Source organism: Nilaparvata lugens, chromosome 1 (assembly GCF_014356525.2).
Source record: "Nilaparvata lugens isolate BPH chromosome 1, ASM1435652v1, whole genome shotgun sequence".
In the NCBI taxonomy this organism is placed as follows: domain Eukaryota; kingdom Metazoa; phylum Arthropoda; class Insecta; order Hemiptera; family Delphacidae; genus Nilaparvata; species Nilaparvata lugens.
In genome coordinates this window covers 95,565,832-95,585,808 of record NC_052504.1, presented here as the reverse complement: position 1 = coordinate 95,585,808, position 19,977 = coordinate 95,565,832, and the positions used below count along the sequence as shown (strand labels likewise).

At 36.4% G+C, this 19,977-nt stretch overlaps 1 protein-coding gene across 1 annotated transcript; it reads right to left on the bottom strand.

Moving 5' to 3' along the window:
• Positions 1–8,136: 8,136 nt before the first annotated feature.
• Positions 8,137–19,977, bottom strand: LOC120349428. The gene is made up of 2 exons (XM_039419508.1): positions 19,690–19,977; positions 8,137–8,573 (listed from the first exon to the last, which is right to left on the bottom strand). Exons 1-2 carry the CDS (start codon positions 19,808–19,810, stop codon positions 8,137–8,139), a joined length of 558 nt encoding a protein of 185 aa, XP_039275442.1. The 5' UTR covers positions 19,811–19,977.

Here is a 19,977-nt window from a genome sequence, read left to right as displayed (position 1 = left end):
AACATTTTTGCCCATGGTGAGAACGTTATTTTTCGCCATACAGAAGAATAAACAATATAAATATGAGAATAATTGTTTATTAGGCACTTCCGAAAGCAAAACAGGAAGGTCATAGCTCTAGTAAATCTGAGGTAGTCTGAATATCAGGAAATTGTCCAAGTACTTTTATTTTTTATTCTGATTTGTCTAAATAACCTAAAAGATTATGTTCAATTATGTAAGAGGTTGAGATTGTACTTTTTATTCTTCCAAATGACAATAAGATGATATTATTATAAATGTTTTGATTCTTGAATAATAAACACAAAGAATGAAAAGTTTTTTGATCAGCTGTTTTAGCACACTTGAAATTTGGCCAATCTGAATGTCAACGTCAACAATGATTGTTGTTGTTTACTTCGGAAGTTTAGGTTAGAAGTTCTATCCTACTCTGAAAATCGAATTTGAATAGTTCATAATATATATCTCATCTGTATTTTATTCATCCAAATAAAATAATAGTATCTTATTGCAGAATACTTATTCAATTCTAGAAGCATGAACTGATTCCGTTTCATAAACCATTTTGTAAACACGTTCACATCAAATCAGAATCAGCTGACTTCAAGGTTATTTTACAGCCCCAGGGGCCGTAAAACTTTTACCGGCCCTATTCAGAAAACAATCATTTTCGGCCACCATATGACGCACGAAAACCAGCTCATTACATCCAAGTGGGGCGAAAAAGTTTATTACGTTGAGATTCGCGTTATAAAGTCATTGGAAGTTATATGATTGCATGGTTGCCAATTATCTGTTTCCTCTGTTTTGATCTGGTATTTCATAATTTATTACTCTGAAAACTGAATCTTGTTTTACAGAGAGTTGTATGAAGCGGTTGAAGCTATACAAATTCAAATTTATATACTAGTCTAGGCAATGAATGCTCATAAAAGGGTATAGAGGGGAAATATTTGGAGGACAATTTTTGACCCCATAGTTCTGTTAAGAGTAGAAAGGAGGTAAACATATCAAAAGTCCCCACCCCTACACCCTGTGCTAAGGGAGTGGGAGTGGTTTTAAGGTACCATTTTTTGGTTTCTCGCATAAAACTCAAAAACGATGTATCTTAAGGACTTGACTTTCATATAACAAATTAAAGCTTACTTAATTTCCTACAATATTCATTTCACAACCTTTTTTATATCTCCTCTAGTTTTCGACATATCCGCTCTTGAAGGTGTGACATTTTTGAAAAAACACGTTTGCCACCAATTTTTGCTCTTATAACTTTTTAACATCGACGGGAAAAATCCATGTTGATTATGAGCTTATAGAGCATTAAATTCTCTTCAATTTGATGTATAATTTTAAACTTTTACGAATTTCCCTGCACCTTTTGCAGCAGCTTTAGTGTTGAGTGTGAAATCTCCATTTATGCAACAATAGACCAATTGACAAAGGAATTTGGAGGGAATGTTTTAAACAATATTTTTGACTTTGCATCTCTGTTGAGACTAGTTAGGAGGAGAACATATCAAAAGTCCCCATTCCTAACCCTTTCCTTGACTGGGCTATACCAAAAATAATTGAAATTCTTTATAAACGAAACAAAACAATGAATAATTATTAGGAAGAGTATTCTTAGAATAGTGTTACTTTCTCCAACTCCTACAGTCTTGAAACACAAACTTTTGCACAAAAGTACTTGAATTTTAGTACAAAAGTATGCAGCTTTGAAAATTTGTGCAAGAAGCCACCTTATGGAGAACAAATTTAAGTTACCAATCTACCTAACCAGTGTGTTGTAAATTATTGTGAAATGAGTCAATAAAACATTTGACTCAATTGTGATTCAATTAATTCTATAGTTCTATTTCAATCCACGGAGTATTACGGATTATAACCCCTACTAAATAAAACTAGTTTTATAGAAGACAAAAAAACACCTTTGAAAAAGCAGCAATCTATGTTGAAGACTATAAAATTAGTTTTCTAGAGACACTTCATTAGATTAATAAAACTAAAAAAATACCCCTGAGTATGATTACTATTATTGGATTGTTGCAATTTTTTGCTTTTGAGGTACCATATTAAACTCTTCAAGTGAATTCTCGTTTGGGGTGACGATAAACTTTTCCATTAAAATGCCTATAGTGATTCGGACTCAATTTGTACAAATGCTTGTACGATTCTCTGTAAAACAAATAACAAACAATATTGATATCATTCTTTCCCAAAGTAAGTACACAGAAAGTAGACTGTCTACTAACGTTGATTCTTTCCAAATATTATATAAAGTACAGATCAACTAATCTACTCTATATTATCCATACAGTACTTTAGATAGCTGTATGAATATTATTATTATTATTCTTGTAACCTATTTCAATGAAGTTTACTAGTTTTTACACTTTTAAATATTTCCAATCAATTTCAATGATTGAGAAGAGAAATTATTGAAAAACGGCATTTGAGAATTAGGCTGTGATAGAAGTTATAATTGTTATTTAAGCATCTATTAACTATAAAGACTGTCATCTTTAGTATATATTTTACTGTCATTGTCCTATCACCTTCTATTGGTATTTTCAAGTAGTGTAATATATTAAATTAATAATAGAAAATGCATACTATGTTCAAGACAAAACTAAAAAATTTGATGGCAAGTATTTATGGCCAGTACCGTGGACAACTAACTAACTTAGAAGACATTATCTATACAGGGTGTTCTGAAAAAAGGTGCCCATAAGCCAGGGGGTGATTCCTCACATCAAAAGAAGAAAGAAAGTTCTAAATAACATAGGTCCGAAAATGCTTAGTTACCAAGTTATACTGAGTGAAAGATTTCGTCTGAATTTCAGTTCCCCTGCTCTACAGGTATTTTTGGCCGTTAATTAAGATGTTAAATTCAGCGTACTTTATGTAAAATGAACTGAGAAATTGAATAAAACCGTTTTTAGACCATTAGCTACAGTAATTTTTAAGATATGTGACGAAATACGCGAAACTTGGTCCCGAAAAACAAGCTCCTTTAAGGTTTGAAGCAGATTTACTATGTCAAATGTACATTAAAAACAATTTAAACATATTTCTGATAGAACTTGTAGAAAATTTTATTTCGAAGAGAAAGATGTAGAATAAGTCTATAATAGACAAACGCAACTTTGAAAAAATAATCCTTGATTACATACATACAAAACGCATGAAAAATGGACAAAAAATGTTAAGCTCTCTATTTTTCATATGTTAAGCTCTCTATTTTTCATATGTTAAGCTCTGTATTTTTCATATGTTAAGCTCTCATTTTTCAAAAGGTGCCCCTGGCTTATGGGCACCTTTTTCAGAACACTCAGTACACTTGAAAAAACCTCTCCCAACTGGAAAATACTCTAATGCTCTAATGTGTAAATTGGCTTATGAGCACCTTTTTCAGAACACTCAGTACACTTGTAAAAACTTCTCCCAACTGGAAAATACTCTAATGCTCTAATGTGTGAATTGGCTTATGAGCACCTTTTTCAGAACACTCAGTACACTTGTAAAAACTTCTCCCAACTGGAAAATACTCTAATGTGTGATTCTATAATTTCATACGGTAATGCGGTGGATTATTGCTGTGACTTATAAGGGGGCGTATAAGGGGGGGGGGTTCTTCGGGTCTGGACCCACCCCATACAAGATCATTAAGCACTAGATAGAATGCTTCTTTCCTGATATAGAAATATAGATAAGCAGCTCGATGTATATCAATTATATAAGGTCTGTATAGGATAGGTGAAAATTCTACGTCGATTTAGTAGTTTGTTTGTAAAATAAAAGTGCAGACGGATTGAATTGCAATTGGCGTCTAAGCAAATAGTTTCGTCAGCTACTGATGAATGAGCTTGCAATTCCTTCTCATATTTCACATTCCTTTTTCCCTTTACCATTTGCTATATTGCAATTCTTTTCCATATTCCACATAGTCCTTTCTACTTTTCAAACAAGTTATTTTATAGAAACAAATAAAAATCGAAGTACCCTTTGAAAAAAGTCAACCAACTATTAAATAGTAATTATAAATACTTTAAAAAAGGTAGTTAAGTTTTTATTTCTTTCTATTAAGTGTAGCCCCAACGAAAAAAAGTTTTCTATCTTTTATTCTATTCTTTCTCCACCCTGAAGAGCTCAGTACTTTCACTCAGTCACTGATATCGTTCGGTGTGGTTACCAATTCAATTTTGAATACGTTCCCGGGAACTTGGTAAAACTACCAAGAGTCATGATTTTTGAATCGTAATCGTGATAATGTGGAGTTGAATTAGAAATTCATCGTGATAAGTAAAAAAATTAATATTTGTGTGCTGTGCAAATACATATTTCTTGATATAGAGGTATACTCTCATAGGTATACCCATGAATAGACTGGTATACAGGGTCTGTATAATAAGTAAACGGACTGACCTCAGGAAATTTTTTATTGGCTAAATATGTACAATTTTTCTTAAGGAATCTTCAAAGTCTCCAATCTCCAATTTGGACTACTTAGAAGATTCCTAAAGAAAAATTGTACATATTTTGCCAATAAAAAAATTTCCTGAGGCCAGTCCGGTTACTTATTATACAGACCCTGTATTCTCCATTTTCAATAGGCATGTTCATTTGTCATGACAAATGTATATCTGTTGCATAGAAATGGAGTAGGTAATACACTCTCACTTAATGTGAGTATAATTGGTGAGTGATTCGATGTTAAGATAAACCACACGTTGAAAAACTAGCTCTCAAAGCAATTGAAAAAAAATCCCTCACTGATCAAGAAATACATCGTGACAATGTTTAGCTAAAAATGAAAGTGAAAAAATAATTGACCGAGCGAAGTGAGGTCTAAGATTCAAGTTGACGGTTTGGCATTTCTCTCAATGTTTAAATGTTTTTATGTTGCGCATTTACGGCGAGACGCGGTAATAGATTTTCATGAAATTTGACAGGTATGTTCCTTTTTTAATTGCGCGTCGACGTATATACAAGGATTTTGGAAATTTTTGCATTTCAAGGATAATATAAAAGGAAAAGAGCCTCCTTCATACGCCAATATTAGAGTAAAAATCAGACCATAGTATTATTCATCATAAATCAGCTGTCCAGTGGACTATGATACTACCCATTCAAAAACATCGAACATCTTGAAATTGTATCTTTCCATCAACGTTAGTAGACAGTTGATTATTTATAATACTACCCGTTCAAAAACATCTAACTCTTGAGAATGTATCTTTCCATCAACGATGTAGACAGTTGCAGCCAGACCTGATAACAGCGCTCATACTCACATTCCGGGATGACACGTCACGGTACGATAGGACAGAAAGCTCTATATTCATTTAGGATTTTTTCTAGACATTTTAAATTGATAAATTATTTATTAATTTTTGAGAAAACATAACAACAGGTCAATGCAACTTACTATTATTATTATATTATTATTATTACAATTTAGTTGCGTAAAGCCACACATTTTTGAGCAAGGCTCAAGGCACATGTCAAGTTCAGGATCGGGATCCTGAGAATGCGTTGCAGCACTCCTCTATTGTATAGGGACATGCCTCTACCAATGTCCTGGTTATCTTAGATAAAAACACTTTATAACCACAACCTAATATCCTCTGGAATACAATTATAAAACTTCAATCCTGAATAATACGGTCCTTTTTCAAGCAGAGAGAGTCTATGAATTGGGAGCTGGAACAAACATGCATTTCTACATCGAGTTCTGTATGCATGATTAATTCGGTCGACATTGAAAATTTCTGAATTCTTGAACACAAAAGAAACCACTTCCAAGAAATAGATAGCTGGAACAGAAAGAAGCTGGAGTCTCCTGAGTATAGGTCTACAGGAAGAAGAAGGACTCACTCCCTCAAGAACCCAGAGTGCTTTTTTCTGCATTTTGAAGTATGTGTTCAAATAGTTCCTTCCTGACCCCCAAAATAAAATACTAAATCTAATCAATGATAGGAAATATCCATGATAGACCCTTAGAGCTGTCGTAATATTTGAATTTGCCTTTACGGTTCTCAGAGCGAAGAGAGCATGATACAGTCTTTTTTGGAGCTTTTCCACGTGGCTATCCCACTTCAAGTTCCCCTGCAGTTCCACCCCTAAAAATTTTGTTTTTTCAGAAGCAGGATAGTCCCATCCCATTACCAGTGGATCATTATCATTCCCTCTTGCAGAAAACTTCACAACATTGGTTTTACTCATATTTAACTTTAATGAATTATCTTTGAACCACCTGTTGATCTGTTGTACTGCAATCTTAGCTTTCTCCATGACTTCCTGATTATTGTTACCTTTAACCAAGATTGTTGTGTCATCAGCATATAATATCAATTTACCATCCACATTGTAGGGCAAGTCATTGATAAAGATATTAAACAAAGTAGGCCCAAGTATGGATCCCGGAGGCACTCCTCGCCCATTTTGCTGCCATGTAGAAAATACCTGAGAGCCCTCACAATCATTCTTTACAGCTTGATATCTCCTCTCAAGGTAGGATCTAAAAAATGTCTCTGCACAACCACTAAATCCATAAAACCTCAACTTATCCAAAAGGAGACCGTGGTCAACCATCTCGAAAGCCCTGGACAAGTCACAGAAGACTCCCACAGCCCTCTACGACCCATCCAGAGCACTCAACAAATCGGTCACAACATCGAAGGTAGCAGACTTAAGGCCTGTTTTCCTAGCGGCAGGTTTTTTGCGCAGCAGGAACCGAATGAGCCTGAAAAACGTCGACTAAAGCGCGAAATATATTACGCAGCGTAAAAGTGTTTTCCTAGCGCCGTGTTTTATCTGTTCAGTTGGCGTAGAATCGTGTTGAAGGTTGGGTGTTTGTATGTGAAACATTTAAGTGAAACTGCTGAAATGGAGAACATGGTGAGAAAGAGAAATGTAATGGCTGCTTTCATAATTAAAGAAATAATAGATGGTGACGAAGAAGAAGAGTTCGTATTAACAAAATATGCAAAAGTAAGGGAAAGTGTGAGTGATCTATTCTCAAACCGCAGAAGTGAAGGAATGTTCAGCAGTTTAGTCAAGAATCATCTTTTTGATGATGAAGAGAAATTCCGAAGATACTTAAGACTGCCCAGAGGAAGATTTTTCGACATTTTGAACCTCATTAATGACGACTTGACTACTTCTTCCTACAACCGAGTGAAGGAACCTATAACAACCGCTGAAAAATTGGCAGTCACACTAAGGTAAGCCGGAAATATTTGTTTATTTCTACTACATTATCATTGTAGCAAACAATTGACTTTTGACGTAGTAGTCCAATTTTTAGACTGACAAGTTAGGTCAAAAAAAATATAAGTATTTTTACCAGATTCTTTAAAAAAAAAAAAAATAGTAAAGTAAAACCAAACTTAACCTTGAGTTGAAAGAAAAAATCTGGAAACTATTTTTCATAGTATCACAAACCCAAAAAAAATTCTTAAAAAATCGAAAAAAATGAACTATTTCCAAATATAACCTAACCTAACCTAACCCTAGGAAGCGTGAATGTGGTATTGAGATCTTCATCAGTGTCTTTGATGTGGGTGTTTACGATTTTTATGAAACTTATACCTAACATCAAGTAACACGGGAAAGAAAAGTAATACGGTACGAGAAAGAAAAGTAACAATATAATACTTAAAATAGAAGAACAAAGTAATTACTTAGTAGAAAACGAGTACAAAAGGGAGTAGCCTTCTCAATCAAACACAAAACTATTCAATCAAACATGAGTACAAAAACTGAATTATTCATTGTTCTCTGTGCCTACTAAGGCCGTTTGGAAGGCCTGAGAAACGATATCGGAGTAGGGGTCCGAAGCTTGTGTGTGAGATGAATGTGGAGTGGACCAGGGTGAGAATGTTGAGGAGGGTGACGGTCTCAATTGGTTGTTATCATACTGAATATCTGTGAATCCACTGTCACCAGGGATAGACAGTCGCTGGTTCAGCACTTCCATATCGGTGACTATTTTGAAAACACTCGCTTTAGTCTGGGTGGCAAGATCTGGTCGGAATTTTTTAACAGTTGCGGCCATTGTTTTGAAGAACATATCAATTTCAGTTTCATTTTGCGGAGGTCCTGGGTATGTCATAAGACCTTCAAGACATCTCTTTAAATGGTTCCTGTCTTCCTTTCTTTCCTGCAAATATTTTTGGAGAACAGAACTGTCTTTCCTTTGTTTCGGATTTCGACGGTGAAATTCAAGTTCGGACCTTTTTTCATGTTGGGATGGGGTCGTATTTGTCTGTTCAGTATGCTGAGATGATGTATGCGGAGATAATTCCTGGACCTATGTTCCATTGAAGCATCCTCCTCATACTCTTCTGGAATGCCTTGTTGTGGAGTTTCAGATGATGCTCCAACGTCGGATGCGGTAACAACATTCGTAAAACTCGTTCTTTCATCCTCCACAGTGTCTAAAAACTGCAACCGTTGCCAGTACTGAGCTCTTTTCTTCTTAGCAGCTTTCCCTGTTGTACCTTTTTCTTCTTTTTTCTCCCTTTTGTAGTGGTCCCTCATACTTTTCCACCGTTTCTTGCACTCACTCCCTACGAAAGACAAAAGACAATTACAACTCTGATAAAATACATATCATCAAAAAATATAAATGAGAGGGGAGGAAAATGGATTGGGTATTCAGACACATGTTTACCCAAATAGCGACACCCCTGTCTATTAATTATTATTAATTCGGTTCATGTAAATTAATCAAAAATTACTTTACTGTACAACATTACTACAAATTATAAAACATTGTTTTAGGTTTATGGCTACAGGAGAATCATACAGGTCACTAGCATTTGGGTACCACATCTCTCCCTCTGCTATATGTACCATCGTCCCTACAGTGTTGGCAGCACTACAGAAGAAGCTGGTGCCACTTTTTTTACCTCCTCCCGACCAAATAGACTGGGAACAGAAAGCCAACGATTTTTGGAAACGGTGGGGTTTCCCCAACTGTGTAGCTGCCATTGATGGCAAGCATGTGAGAATTGTAGCACCTGGTCACTCAGGAAGTCTATACTTTAACTATAAGGGGTATTTTTCTGTAGTGCTTCTCGCTATGGCCGATGTAAGTTTGTTCTTGTTGATGTGGGTTCCTACGGAAAAGAGGGAGACGCAGGAATTTTTAAGAAGTCAAAAATTGGAACGTTAGTTACAAATGGAACAATATTCCCGCCACCAAAAAACCTTCCGCATTCTAATATCATTCTACCTCATGTAGTAGTTGGCGATGATGCTTTCAGTTTAGGTAAGCATATGATGAAGCCATATTCGAGAGCACAAATGCTCCAAGATGCAAACAAAAGAAGGTACAATTACTGTCACAGCAAAGCCGGAGGACATCCGAAAATGCGTTTGGCATCATGTGCCAAATTTTCAGAATTTTTTTCACTCCCATAAATTTGAAACCTGAGACTGTGGAATCACTTATCGTTGTGTGCTGTTGCTTACACAATATGTTGAGGGATGAGTATTTATCGAACAGTACTTTGAACACTGAGGAAACCTTGGAGGATTTCCCTTCCCGAAACCTAATTAATCTAGCAGGCACAGGTGGTTTCTCTCAAGCTGAAGGATTCGAAGTGAGAAACCGTTTCACTGAATACTTCAGTACACACTGAAACATGTTATGAAAACACGTATGATAATACGTGTTTAATAATAAGTAATAATACGTGTAATTAATAAGTAATATATTTAATAAAATTTATGACATAATTATGTTTTTAAATGAAAACGTACCTTCTTTTTCCAATCTTCTCCCTATTTCATTCCGCAACAGGTCTTTCTTCGTCGAGTTTTTAAATTCTTTATGTTTAAGGTCATATAACATATCTTCCTTTTGGACGAACTCAATTAACAATTCGTCCTCGTCTGCCGAAAACCTCGCTGATGCGCTTTGGGACATCTTGAAAACCTCACAACTCGAAACTTGAATGCACAAAACACTGGAATCCAAGGCGATTGCGTCAGCGTACTGCGTTGTTGACTCCTCCTCGAGCAGTGGGGCCAACCGCGTCAACGCAACACGTTCTGCGCTGACGTGTTGCGCCCTCTAGGAAAACATTCCAACTAGATTCAAAGGAATCAGTGGTCGACGTTAAACACCCCGCGTATCACGTTGTCAACGGCGCAAAAAACCTGTCGCTAGGAAAACAAGCCTTTAGTCGACGCACCTCTTCTAAAACCATATTGCCTATTATAGAGAATGTTTTCATCCACCAAGTAAGCAGACATCTGCTGGAATACTACTCTTTCAAAAATCTTGGAAAAAGTTGTCAACAATGCAATGGGACGATAATTTTTGACATTTTTCCTACTTTCCTTTTTATGGATGGGTTTAATGACTGCAAATTTTAGCTTTTGTGGGAATACACCTTCCTTCAGACACAAATTGATGATGTAGGTGAGAGGTTGTAGTATAATGGGACATACTCGTTTTACCACCTTGGAAGAAATCTCATCCCATCCACACGAGCCAGTATTTTTTAGACCTAAGACAGCCCTTTTCACCTCACTTTCACTAACAGCTTTAGATCTGAACAAGCCGTGTTGCCTACCAATTTTCTCGAGATACTTGACCTAGTAGTGCTCAACCCTTCAGTACTACACTCCAAAAAGTAATCATTGAGAAAAGATGCTACTTTTACCGGATCGGAGATCACATCATCGCCATTGGACAATTCAATCTTTTGCTCATTACAATTTGACAGGCCTAATTCTTTCCTTGCGACAGTCCATGCTCCTCTGTTAACATTAGTAGACTTTGAGATGAGCTTTTCATTAGCTTTTTGTTTGGCCAATAATATCACTCTTTTCAGGATCTTCTTATAAGTAGCAAAGTATTGTAAAAATGTGGGGTCTCTATTGTTTCTAGCCTCTATACAAAGCTTTCTCTTCCTACCACACGAAATCTTGATTCCATTTGTCACCCTGTTCGTGTTAGAGTTAGTCATTGTAGCTTTAAACTTCTTTAGTGGGAAGCATTCTATAAAACAACAATAAAATAGGGAATGGAATGCATTAAATGCATTTTCACCTCCATTATTGATCAAGCAAGGGGACCAGTCTACCGTTTTTAACAGGTTGTAGAATAAATTCAATGATATATCATTTATACATCTTCCCAACCTATATACAGGGCGTTCCGGAGCAAACCCGTTTTTCAGAGTGACACTTAAGGCTAGATGGTCTGAGAGACCAGGGTCTATTATATTCTCATGAATACTGCTTACATTGTGATTCGTGTAACTTTGAAATTGATGGATTTTTCCAACACTATACACGTACCACCTCTTCTTTTATTATTTCTACTGTAAGATGAAGCAAGAATATAGTTATTGAGTCTGTTCAGAATAGTAGTATCACATGAAGCCAGCCAATGTTCATTGAATGACACAACCAATGGACACTTGAGATCTGCAAGGAGTACGTTCAACTCTTTTATTTTGTTTCCAATGCCCTGTATATTCATGCTGAAGAGGAATGGTGTATGACTGGAATTACCCGATTTTACTCTATTATTTGACCGGGTGGATCCATCTCTAAAAAACTCTGTTTACCTGTAGGGGGGTTACTATCTGATAACAAACCAGCTGGTGGTTGCAGACTGCTTTCAATTAACTCTGCCAGTCTATCACAGAAAATTCTCTTGCCAGATCGATTCATATGTAATCCATGTCTTGTAAAGTTTTGTCTTTTTAGTCGCTCATTGAGGAAACATAACCCCAGTTGCTTGGAATTTTTATCTTTGACCCTGTTGATTGAACAGTGAATTGCTTTATTTGTCAGACCGATCGTTTTGTTGAGTTCTGGCCTATCATACCTGTTTGGAAGTGTACTTATTATTACATTTGTTGTATTAGAGAGTGGCACCATTTCTTCTATTTTCCTTGTAATTTGCGGGAGATGATTTAAATTAGGAACAATGATATTATTTGAGCCACCCAGTATAATCAGATAATCATTTTCATTGTAATCCTTTGTTTGCTCTTTGGCTGACTCCACCACTGCTTCTATAGTTGCGCCGGGCTTGAAGAAACACTGAACCTCAAACTTTTTTCTTAATCTTTTATTGAGAAGGTCACTACAATCTCGTCCATGACTAGATGAGATGTCAATAGTAACACTCTACCTTTCCTACTTTCCTTTGATTTGAGTTCAGTTTTTTCAGCAGTCTTCAAAGCTTCTCTGTACGTTTTATTTAGCTCATTTCCAGCAATACTCTCAACATCATGACTTTTTTTATTTTTATTTTCAATTCCAAATGGAGCTTTTCCCCCGCAATGACCAATTTCTATAGTTTTATTTCTAACAGACTGACTAGTTTGACTAGCAGATTGACTAGTTTGCGATAAAACATTGAAAGAGTTTCCTGCTCTTAATTCACCACAGTCAAAAGATGAGTCAATTATGGTTTCACCCGGCGAATAGGAATTTCTCAGGTCTTCTGTTTCCATTTTCAACGATTTATTTTCAGCTCTCAGTAGTGCATTATCAGCCTCTAAAACTTCTATTGTAGTCATCATTCCAGTAATGTTTGCTCTAAGGTTTTCATTCTCCTGTTTCAAAACGTTCTGAACTCGAAGGGCCGACTCCAATTCATCTATCCTCGCTTGGTGTGTGTGCATTAAAGATGTTTGTTTTTCTCTACAAGCTTCCAGCTCGATTTGTAGACTCATAGCATGTGCAATAATGTCATCTCTTTGTTGCTGAAGCTCAACTTCTCTCAGAGATTCGTCAAGTGCTACCGAAAGAAGAGATGGAAATTCTCTCCTGTATGACGGTGTGTTGACCGCTGCATTTTTGTTGCTATCTTGTTCTGATCCACCACAGGCAACAGGTGAGTTGGGACTACTCATCAAAATTGACTCATCGTTATTTACCCTTTCCCTGTTGCTTATGGTGAATTTTCCATGCTAATGTGACCTTCAGTATGTTTTTGTGGTGAATGACTATGTAAACCATCATCTTTCAAAACTTTAGATTCGCTTAAATTAGTCCTAATTGTAGCTGAACATGTCCTAACCAAGCACCTCCAAACAACACTATCATCAGCCCGTCGATTATCTCGCCTATACTTATAGCCTTTCACTATTAGCCCCGGTTTTTTTTGCTGTGTTAGAAACTTTTCAATCTTCTCCATATTAAGTTTCCTATTCATGACCACTCAGACAACCAATTAATATTTAGTTCCCAACACCGACATAAAGCGAAGCAAGAAAAATAAAGAAGAGCTAGAAACTATCGTGATTATGTAGATTAATTAGGTCAAGTACTATGAATGCTTATTCGTTTATGAGTTAGTGTATGATTGTATTTTAGTGTATGAATTAGTTTATGAATGTAATTTCCTTGAATAAAAATCCTCGAAATTAAATTATGGGTATTGAAATTAAGATAGGGCTTACGTTTAAAGCTTATGAATTCAATAATAATTATTTTAAAAATGATAATAATATTGAAATGTATTATAATAGAATATTGGCAACGGAATATAAATTCGTATTTATAACTCGGTAGACTAGTTTAAGAACAGTTATAGAGGTAAAAAGAATTAATTAGGCCAAATACCGTAAGGGCTTAACATATATTCATGAAAGTCCCTTGAAATCAAACCTCTAGATAAATGTGATGTGGTATTGAAGTTAAGAATGTAGAAGCTAATCTATCCGATAAGAAGAAGATGAAAGTTTCTAGGTAGGGAAATGAACACAATAAAACAATGCTCGATTATGTTTACAACTTAATACCGTCAACAAATATGAATGAAAGCTCTGAAACTTAAAAAATAAAAAAAAAACAGGCAGAAAAAATAAAACGAAATAGTATGTTGTCGAATCGCTCATACCCCGTCCCACACCAGGCCAAGAGCGACTACTACAGAATGCAATGCTTACAAAAATTACAGAGCAGCCTGCCGAATTTTACAAAACTATTTCGGCCCGTATCAAAATTAACTCAACAATTAAGTCAACAAAGCTCAGTTTCCCTTTCCAGAAAAGTAAACAGAAAAACTAATATTAAGAAATATATTACGAATAGAGAACAACTAATTTTCAGATAGGATATAAATAATTTAATTATTATTACTATTTACTGCAATTATGTTATTTCTATTTTCTTTAGTGTACTGTAAGACAGAGATAATTAAAATCAGTGAAAAAAATACACGTGATCCAATATTGGAATTTAATTTTTAATTAATAATTTGCTCGTTGTGCTTCGTTGCACCTCTGCTCACTATAGCAGCCCAGTCACTGTTACCAACTTCATTTTGATTTTGCTGCACTGTTGCTCCATATAACCTACTAAGTATTTTGCGTTGCCATGTTGCAAATCTGGAGTGCAGAAAAATTTTTCCCGCACTAGAGCGGAAAAGTGATTCTTTGCGTTCTGTAATCAGTGCAGCAATGGCCACTTTTCAACATAACTGTAGGAAACAGTATTATCTTATCTGAAGCAGGCAGGCAGCTACGAAAACAACCGGTCATCTCCACGGCTCGAGCCGAACTCAGTTTGGTTGCCCTTCAAATTTTAAAATGGCTGACTGTGTAATTCGTAGGCTTCAGTCTCGGTTTCAAATTATCATTGCACTGATTGACTACAACCACTTCTCGTCACTTTCCACAACAGCAAAACGTTAGAACGAATAAAAAACTTCAATTACTAGCACCGAATCAGGTGATTAATTGGTTAAATTGACTGAAATAATCACAAATTGACGAGACATAGCACTACCACCGTAAACAAAGCCGTAGTGCATTCATGTGACGTCAGCACAGGTAGGGTTCCAACACCAATAAAAATGTGTTGATTTCAGCTGATCTATATCAACTAGTTTTTTATTGGTGTAGGAGCCCTACCTGTGCTGACGTTACCATCAACCACCTGTCATGCAATATGGCTTTATTTACGGAGGTAGTGGACAGAGACGGGAAGACAAACCATCACCAGGTACAGACAGAAAGAGCATGTTTTCTACTGAGCGCGAGGTCTACTGTTCACAGAACTACTAGTATTGTATGCTCTTTAATATTTCTAAAATAAAGGGCCAAGACAGGGGTCGCCCCAAATGTAGCCAGCACGTCTGTTGCCATGATTCGCTTCGCCCTGGCGGCCGCAAGCCACTCTAGTCTTGTCGCGCGGCGAATAAATTTAACCAATATTGCAAGCTGTCATTTGCTGTTCCGAGTTCCAGGCAGACGAAAGGAAATGGATTCACACACCCTTATTAAAAGAGTTTAATAGAGATGATAATGGTGTATAAACTGAAACTCACTTCTCAATTCTTAATTAAGTAAGCCTGGCGGCCGCAAGCCACTCTAGTCTTGTCGCGCGGCGAATAAATTTAACCAATATTGCAAGCTGTCATTTGCTGTTCCGAGTTCCAGGCAGACGATAGGAAATGGATTCACACACCCTTATTAAAAGAGTTTAATAGAGATGATAATGGTATATAAATCGAATCTCACTTCTTAATTCTTAAATAAGTGACAATTCATGGTTGACAATTTCAAGTCTTTTTATTTTTATCTTCATGTTTGTGGTGTTTTGAATCGATTGCTTTTGCGACACCATTCACTACCAAGTAGACATTTTCAGCGACTGTTGTTGGAATTCCGCGAATTTCTATATCCCATCTCCGTGGGTAACAGTCAAGCTGCATGGTCTTCCACTCTAGGTTTTTCAGTTGATTAGTTAAATGTGCATTTGCCTGTTCCAGTTCTTGATTACTCATTTTCAAGTTTATGTTATATTTTTCAACAGCAGCCATTCTTAGTTGAAGACCAGCCAATGAAGATTGGTGAAATTCTCTGCTGTTTCCTTCTTATTATCATCCATTTGTTTTTGGATTGATTTTAATATACCAATAATATTTGTGTCATCACCTTCGTTGGTCTCATCAGGGCAATTATCGCATCTCCATGCTACACCGCCAGCGTTCATGGCGTTCAGCTTAGCCACAGTGCCTACTCGGCAGGTCAGCATGCTCGATGAAACTCGCAAACTACTCATGACTCACTTTACTGTCTTTTGAGGGTTTGTAGGCCGACTACATTTCACACACACCATTGTCCGAACTAGATAGATAGATGTAAAGTGCTTTATTGAAAAAAAAACAATATTTTACCAGAAGTATTATTTAAATATTGCATACACTATACGGCTTGGTCAAAGACCGTCAGCCGGAAATTCGAATTACTAAAGCTCTTCAACTCAGTTGACATGAAGGATGTTCCTCTGTCTGTGTGAATATAGCTTGGAAGGCCAACATTGATATTAATGAGACCAGGCAATTTATGACTGTTCTCGCAGTCATGTCTGGACAAGGAAATACAAAAGGGAATCTTGAGTACTCATCAACCATCACCAGTAGGTATTTATTTCTTGTTTTTGATTGTACGGGTCCTTTGAAGTCCATATTAATTCGTTCAAAAGGTTTTGTTGCCTTTATGAGATTTCCTTTTGTCTTCATATACTGTGGTTTTATTTCAGAGCAAATTGCACAATTGGAGCAAATTTTCCTTACATCATCTACAGTATAGGGGAGATTTTTCATTCTGAGCCAGTGGTAGAAACGAGTTACACCAGGGTGACAAAGTTCATCATGGTATTTTGCCAAAGCTGAGTTCAATGTTGAACAACCAGCTGTAATATATATACGAGAGAGTGCATCAGCTGGTGCATTTTCTTTTCCAGGTCTGTAGACTATGTTGAATTTGTATTCAGATAATTCTAGGCGCCACCTTTGTATCTTTTCATTTTTTATTTTTCTATTGTGTTGAGTGCCAAACATGAATGTGACTGATTTTTGGTCAGTGATCAAAGTGAATTGTTTTCGTAGTAAATAGTGTCTCCATTTTCTTATAGACTCCACAATGGCATAGGCTTCTTTCTCAACAGCTGAATGCCTGGTTTCACTTTGGGACAAAGTTCGTGAGAAAAAGGCTACTGGTCGAGAATTTTGTGTTAATGTTGCACCAATTGCAAAATCTGAAGCATCTGTCTCAATTATGAATGGTACATTTTCATCAACAAAGAGCAGTACCGCGGAAGCAATTTCATTTTTCAACAATTCCAAAGTTTCCATCTGATCTTGAGATAGAGGGAATTTCTGTATGTGGACAAGGGGGTGAATCTTTTGAGAAAAGTTTTTAATCCATCGGGAGTAATGAGCCAGTAATCCCATGAGTCGTTTCATTTCTTTAGCATTCTTGGGGGTGGAAAGTTCATGAGTGGTGCAAGGCGTTCTGGGTCAGGTTTAATTTCTCCATGTTTTATCTCATACCCAAGGAACTTCAATGATTTTTTTGAAAATTTACATTTTTTTTGTCGGCATTTTTATTTGATTAAATTGAAATAAGTAAACTCTTCATTTGTAGAGCTTTAATCAAATAAAATTGAACATGACTTTCTACTAGTAACGGATCAACAACATTTGATATTTATGAATGAATCAATGACAACGAAAACATGTGGTTTATCATATCAAATACATAATGATCAAATTTCTTGATAATAAACAAATTAAATTAAACAACCTGAGTAACAAAAAGTCGGAAAAGAGTACCCAATGACTAAATTACAAAATATACAACTTACTATCGTAACGTTGGTTGTATTCAATATAGGTACATCTACACTAATTTCAGTCCCATTGCACAGTTCCTCTGTATTTACCATCTCAGAAGGCCACTACAATCATCAATGCTGATGACTTCTACTTCTACCATATCATTACCAGATCCAGATGCAATACCAAATTGTTCAATAAAATTTGAATCTGAACTATTGTTAGCATCAGCTTCTAGTGTGGGTTGAAGTTCAACTTCATTTTCACTGTTGTCTTCTTTCACGAGATCCATCATCAATTTGACACGACTACTTATACAACTGTAGTTATTCACATTCATTTTCAGTTTTTCGGCCTACACATTACAAACTTTTGAACAAAATTCACTTCACTCAAAACTCTCAACACTCAGCTTCTACTACTAACAGACAGAGAAAGGCAACTTTATCATCACTGATGAATCTTTTCTTCATAGGTTAAGCAGCTGTCTCAAACACTGTCAATTACTGCAAATAGCATATGGTCGCCTCTAATATACTAAGCAAGAACGCAGTAAGTGATGTTGCTAAGGAAGAACGCAGTATCTGAGCTGTAGATACTGCGTTCTTCCTTAGTACATTGAAAATACTGCGTTTCTGCTTAGTAATAAGAGAAATATCATGTAGATACTGCGTTTTTGATGCCATTATTTCTTAACGAAAAGAAATACTGCGTTCTTGTTTAGTTAGATGGATAGAGCTCGTCGAGCTGAGAATTTTGATATATATAACTCATTTTGTGAGAATTTTGTAGATACTGCGTTTTTGCTTAGTAGGGCAGTATATTCTTATCTATTCAAGTATATCCCCTTCGTGAGGTTCATCTTCACAATTATTGTTGATTGTGGTTGTAGCTGGTGTTGATGGCTGAAGTCATACTTTAACTTCACGTCCTGAGGTTTTTAGTTTGTATGTCCAGGTGAAGTTTCTTTCTTTGGTAACATTAGCCTAACTGTGTTCCTCTTTCGTTTTTGGTCATCTTTTTTGGCCATGCAACCAGCAACGAAGGTGTATTGAGGCTCTTTGGTATTACAAGAGTAGAATAACTGAAACATGTCTTTTTGTTCAGAGTTGTCAAAGTTCTTAAAACACTCATTGCCACAACATTTTTTCACTAATATAAATTATTTACCTGGTACTTCTTTCTTGGTACTTGAACTAACATATTTTTGTCCACTCTATCTCTTCATATTCACAATAGATCCTTGAGGAACTCCATGTGTTACTCTCCTTTCCTCTGAAGTGGCACCCATCACCGACACAACCTGCCTCCTGTCGCTTAGATAGTCTGCCACCATGCTCCATGCACTGTCCCTGATGCCATACCTATGTAACTTGTCCAGCAGGAGGTTGTGCGACACGCAGTCGAAGGCTTTGGTCAGGTCACACAACACAAGGTCAACCGATTTGCTCTACTTAAAAGCCACATGTATTCTTTCGACCAATGAAAGCACTGCAGAGGTGGTAGATCTGCCTATCCTGAAACCATGCTGCATATCCCCCATCAGGTTGCTCCTCCACAGATATACAGTCAGCTGCCTCAACATGGATGTTTCAATGATTTTACCCAACACCGGTACAATTGATATTGGTCTGAAGCTGCCTACATCAGTAGGATCACCCTTCTTAAAAATCGGGACTGTCTTTGCGATATTGAGGCAGTTAGGAAAAACATCAATTGAAACATATCAATTGAAACAAAACATATCAATTTTTCAACAGGAACACCGATAGGCCATAGACGTCCTGTCTGTGACTTGTCTTGAAACCCTGAACAATGCTCATCAGGTCCTCCTCACTAATTGGTTCAAAACAGGTAAACCTATGATGAGACAAAGGGACAGATAATGCTGGATCTGCCATAGATTCTGGTAGACCTTCATCAATCTCAGCGACAGCATCCATGAAAGCATTGTTGACCTCATCTGGACTCTTTTTGCATCGAACCACTGGCTTGGCTTTGTATGAGTCACTAATTAGCGTAGTTTAGAAAATATAAAGCAAGCAACAGTAAACTGCAAAAGGAGAAATTAGCTAAAATCTTACCAATCATAACTTTAGCTATGAGCAGATCCTTGAAAGGTTTCTTTTCTATTCTATGGTCCTTGCGTTGTACTCCCTTCCACGAAAAGTGAACGGCAACGTTGAGCGTCACCAGCTTCCCCATTATACTTGTGATGGTGCGCCCATCCGATGTTTTATCGGCGCATGACGCGACATACGTCTCCTTTGAACAAATGAAAAAACAAAATACTCAAGTTGAATAATAAAATTAAAATTAAAGTACAGTATTCTCAAGGGGATCACGTAGGTCTGTTGAAAATTCGACTGAGT

Bases quoted from the DNA above. Each gene is read 5' to 3' on its own strand.
- LOC120349428 (XM_039419508.1), bottom strand. From the start codon at position 19,810: ATGGGGAAGCTGGTGACGCTCAACGTTGCCGTTCACTTTTCGTGGAAG. The intron at 8,574-19,689 runs GTAAGATTTTAG...TGTCTTTCGTAG, and splicing joins CATAGCTAAAGTTATGATTG to GGAGTGAGTGCAAGAAACGG.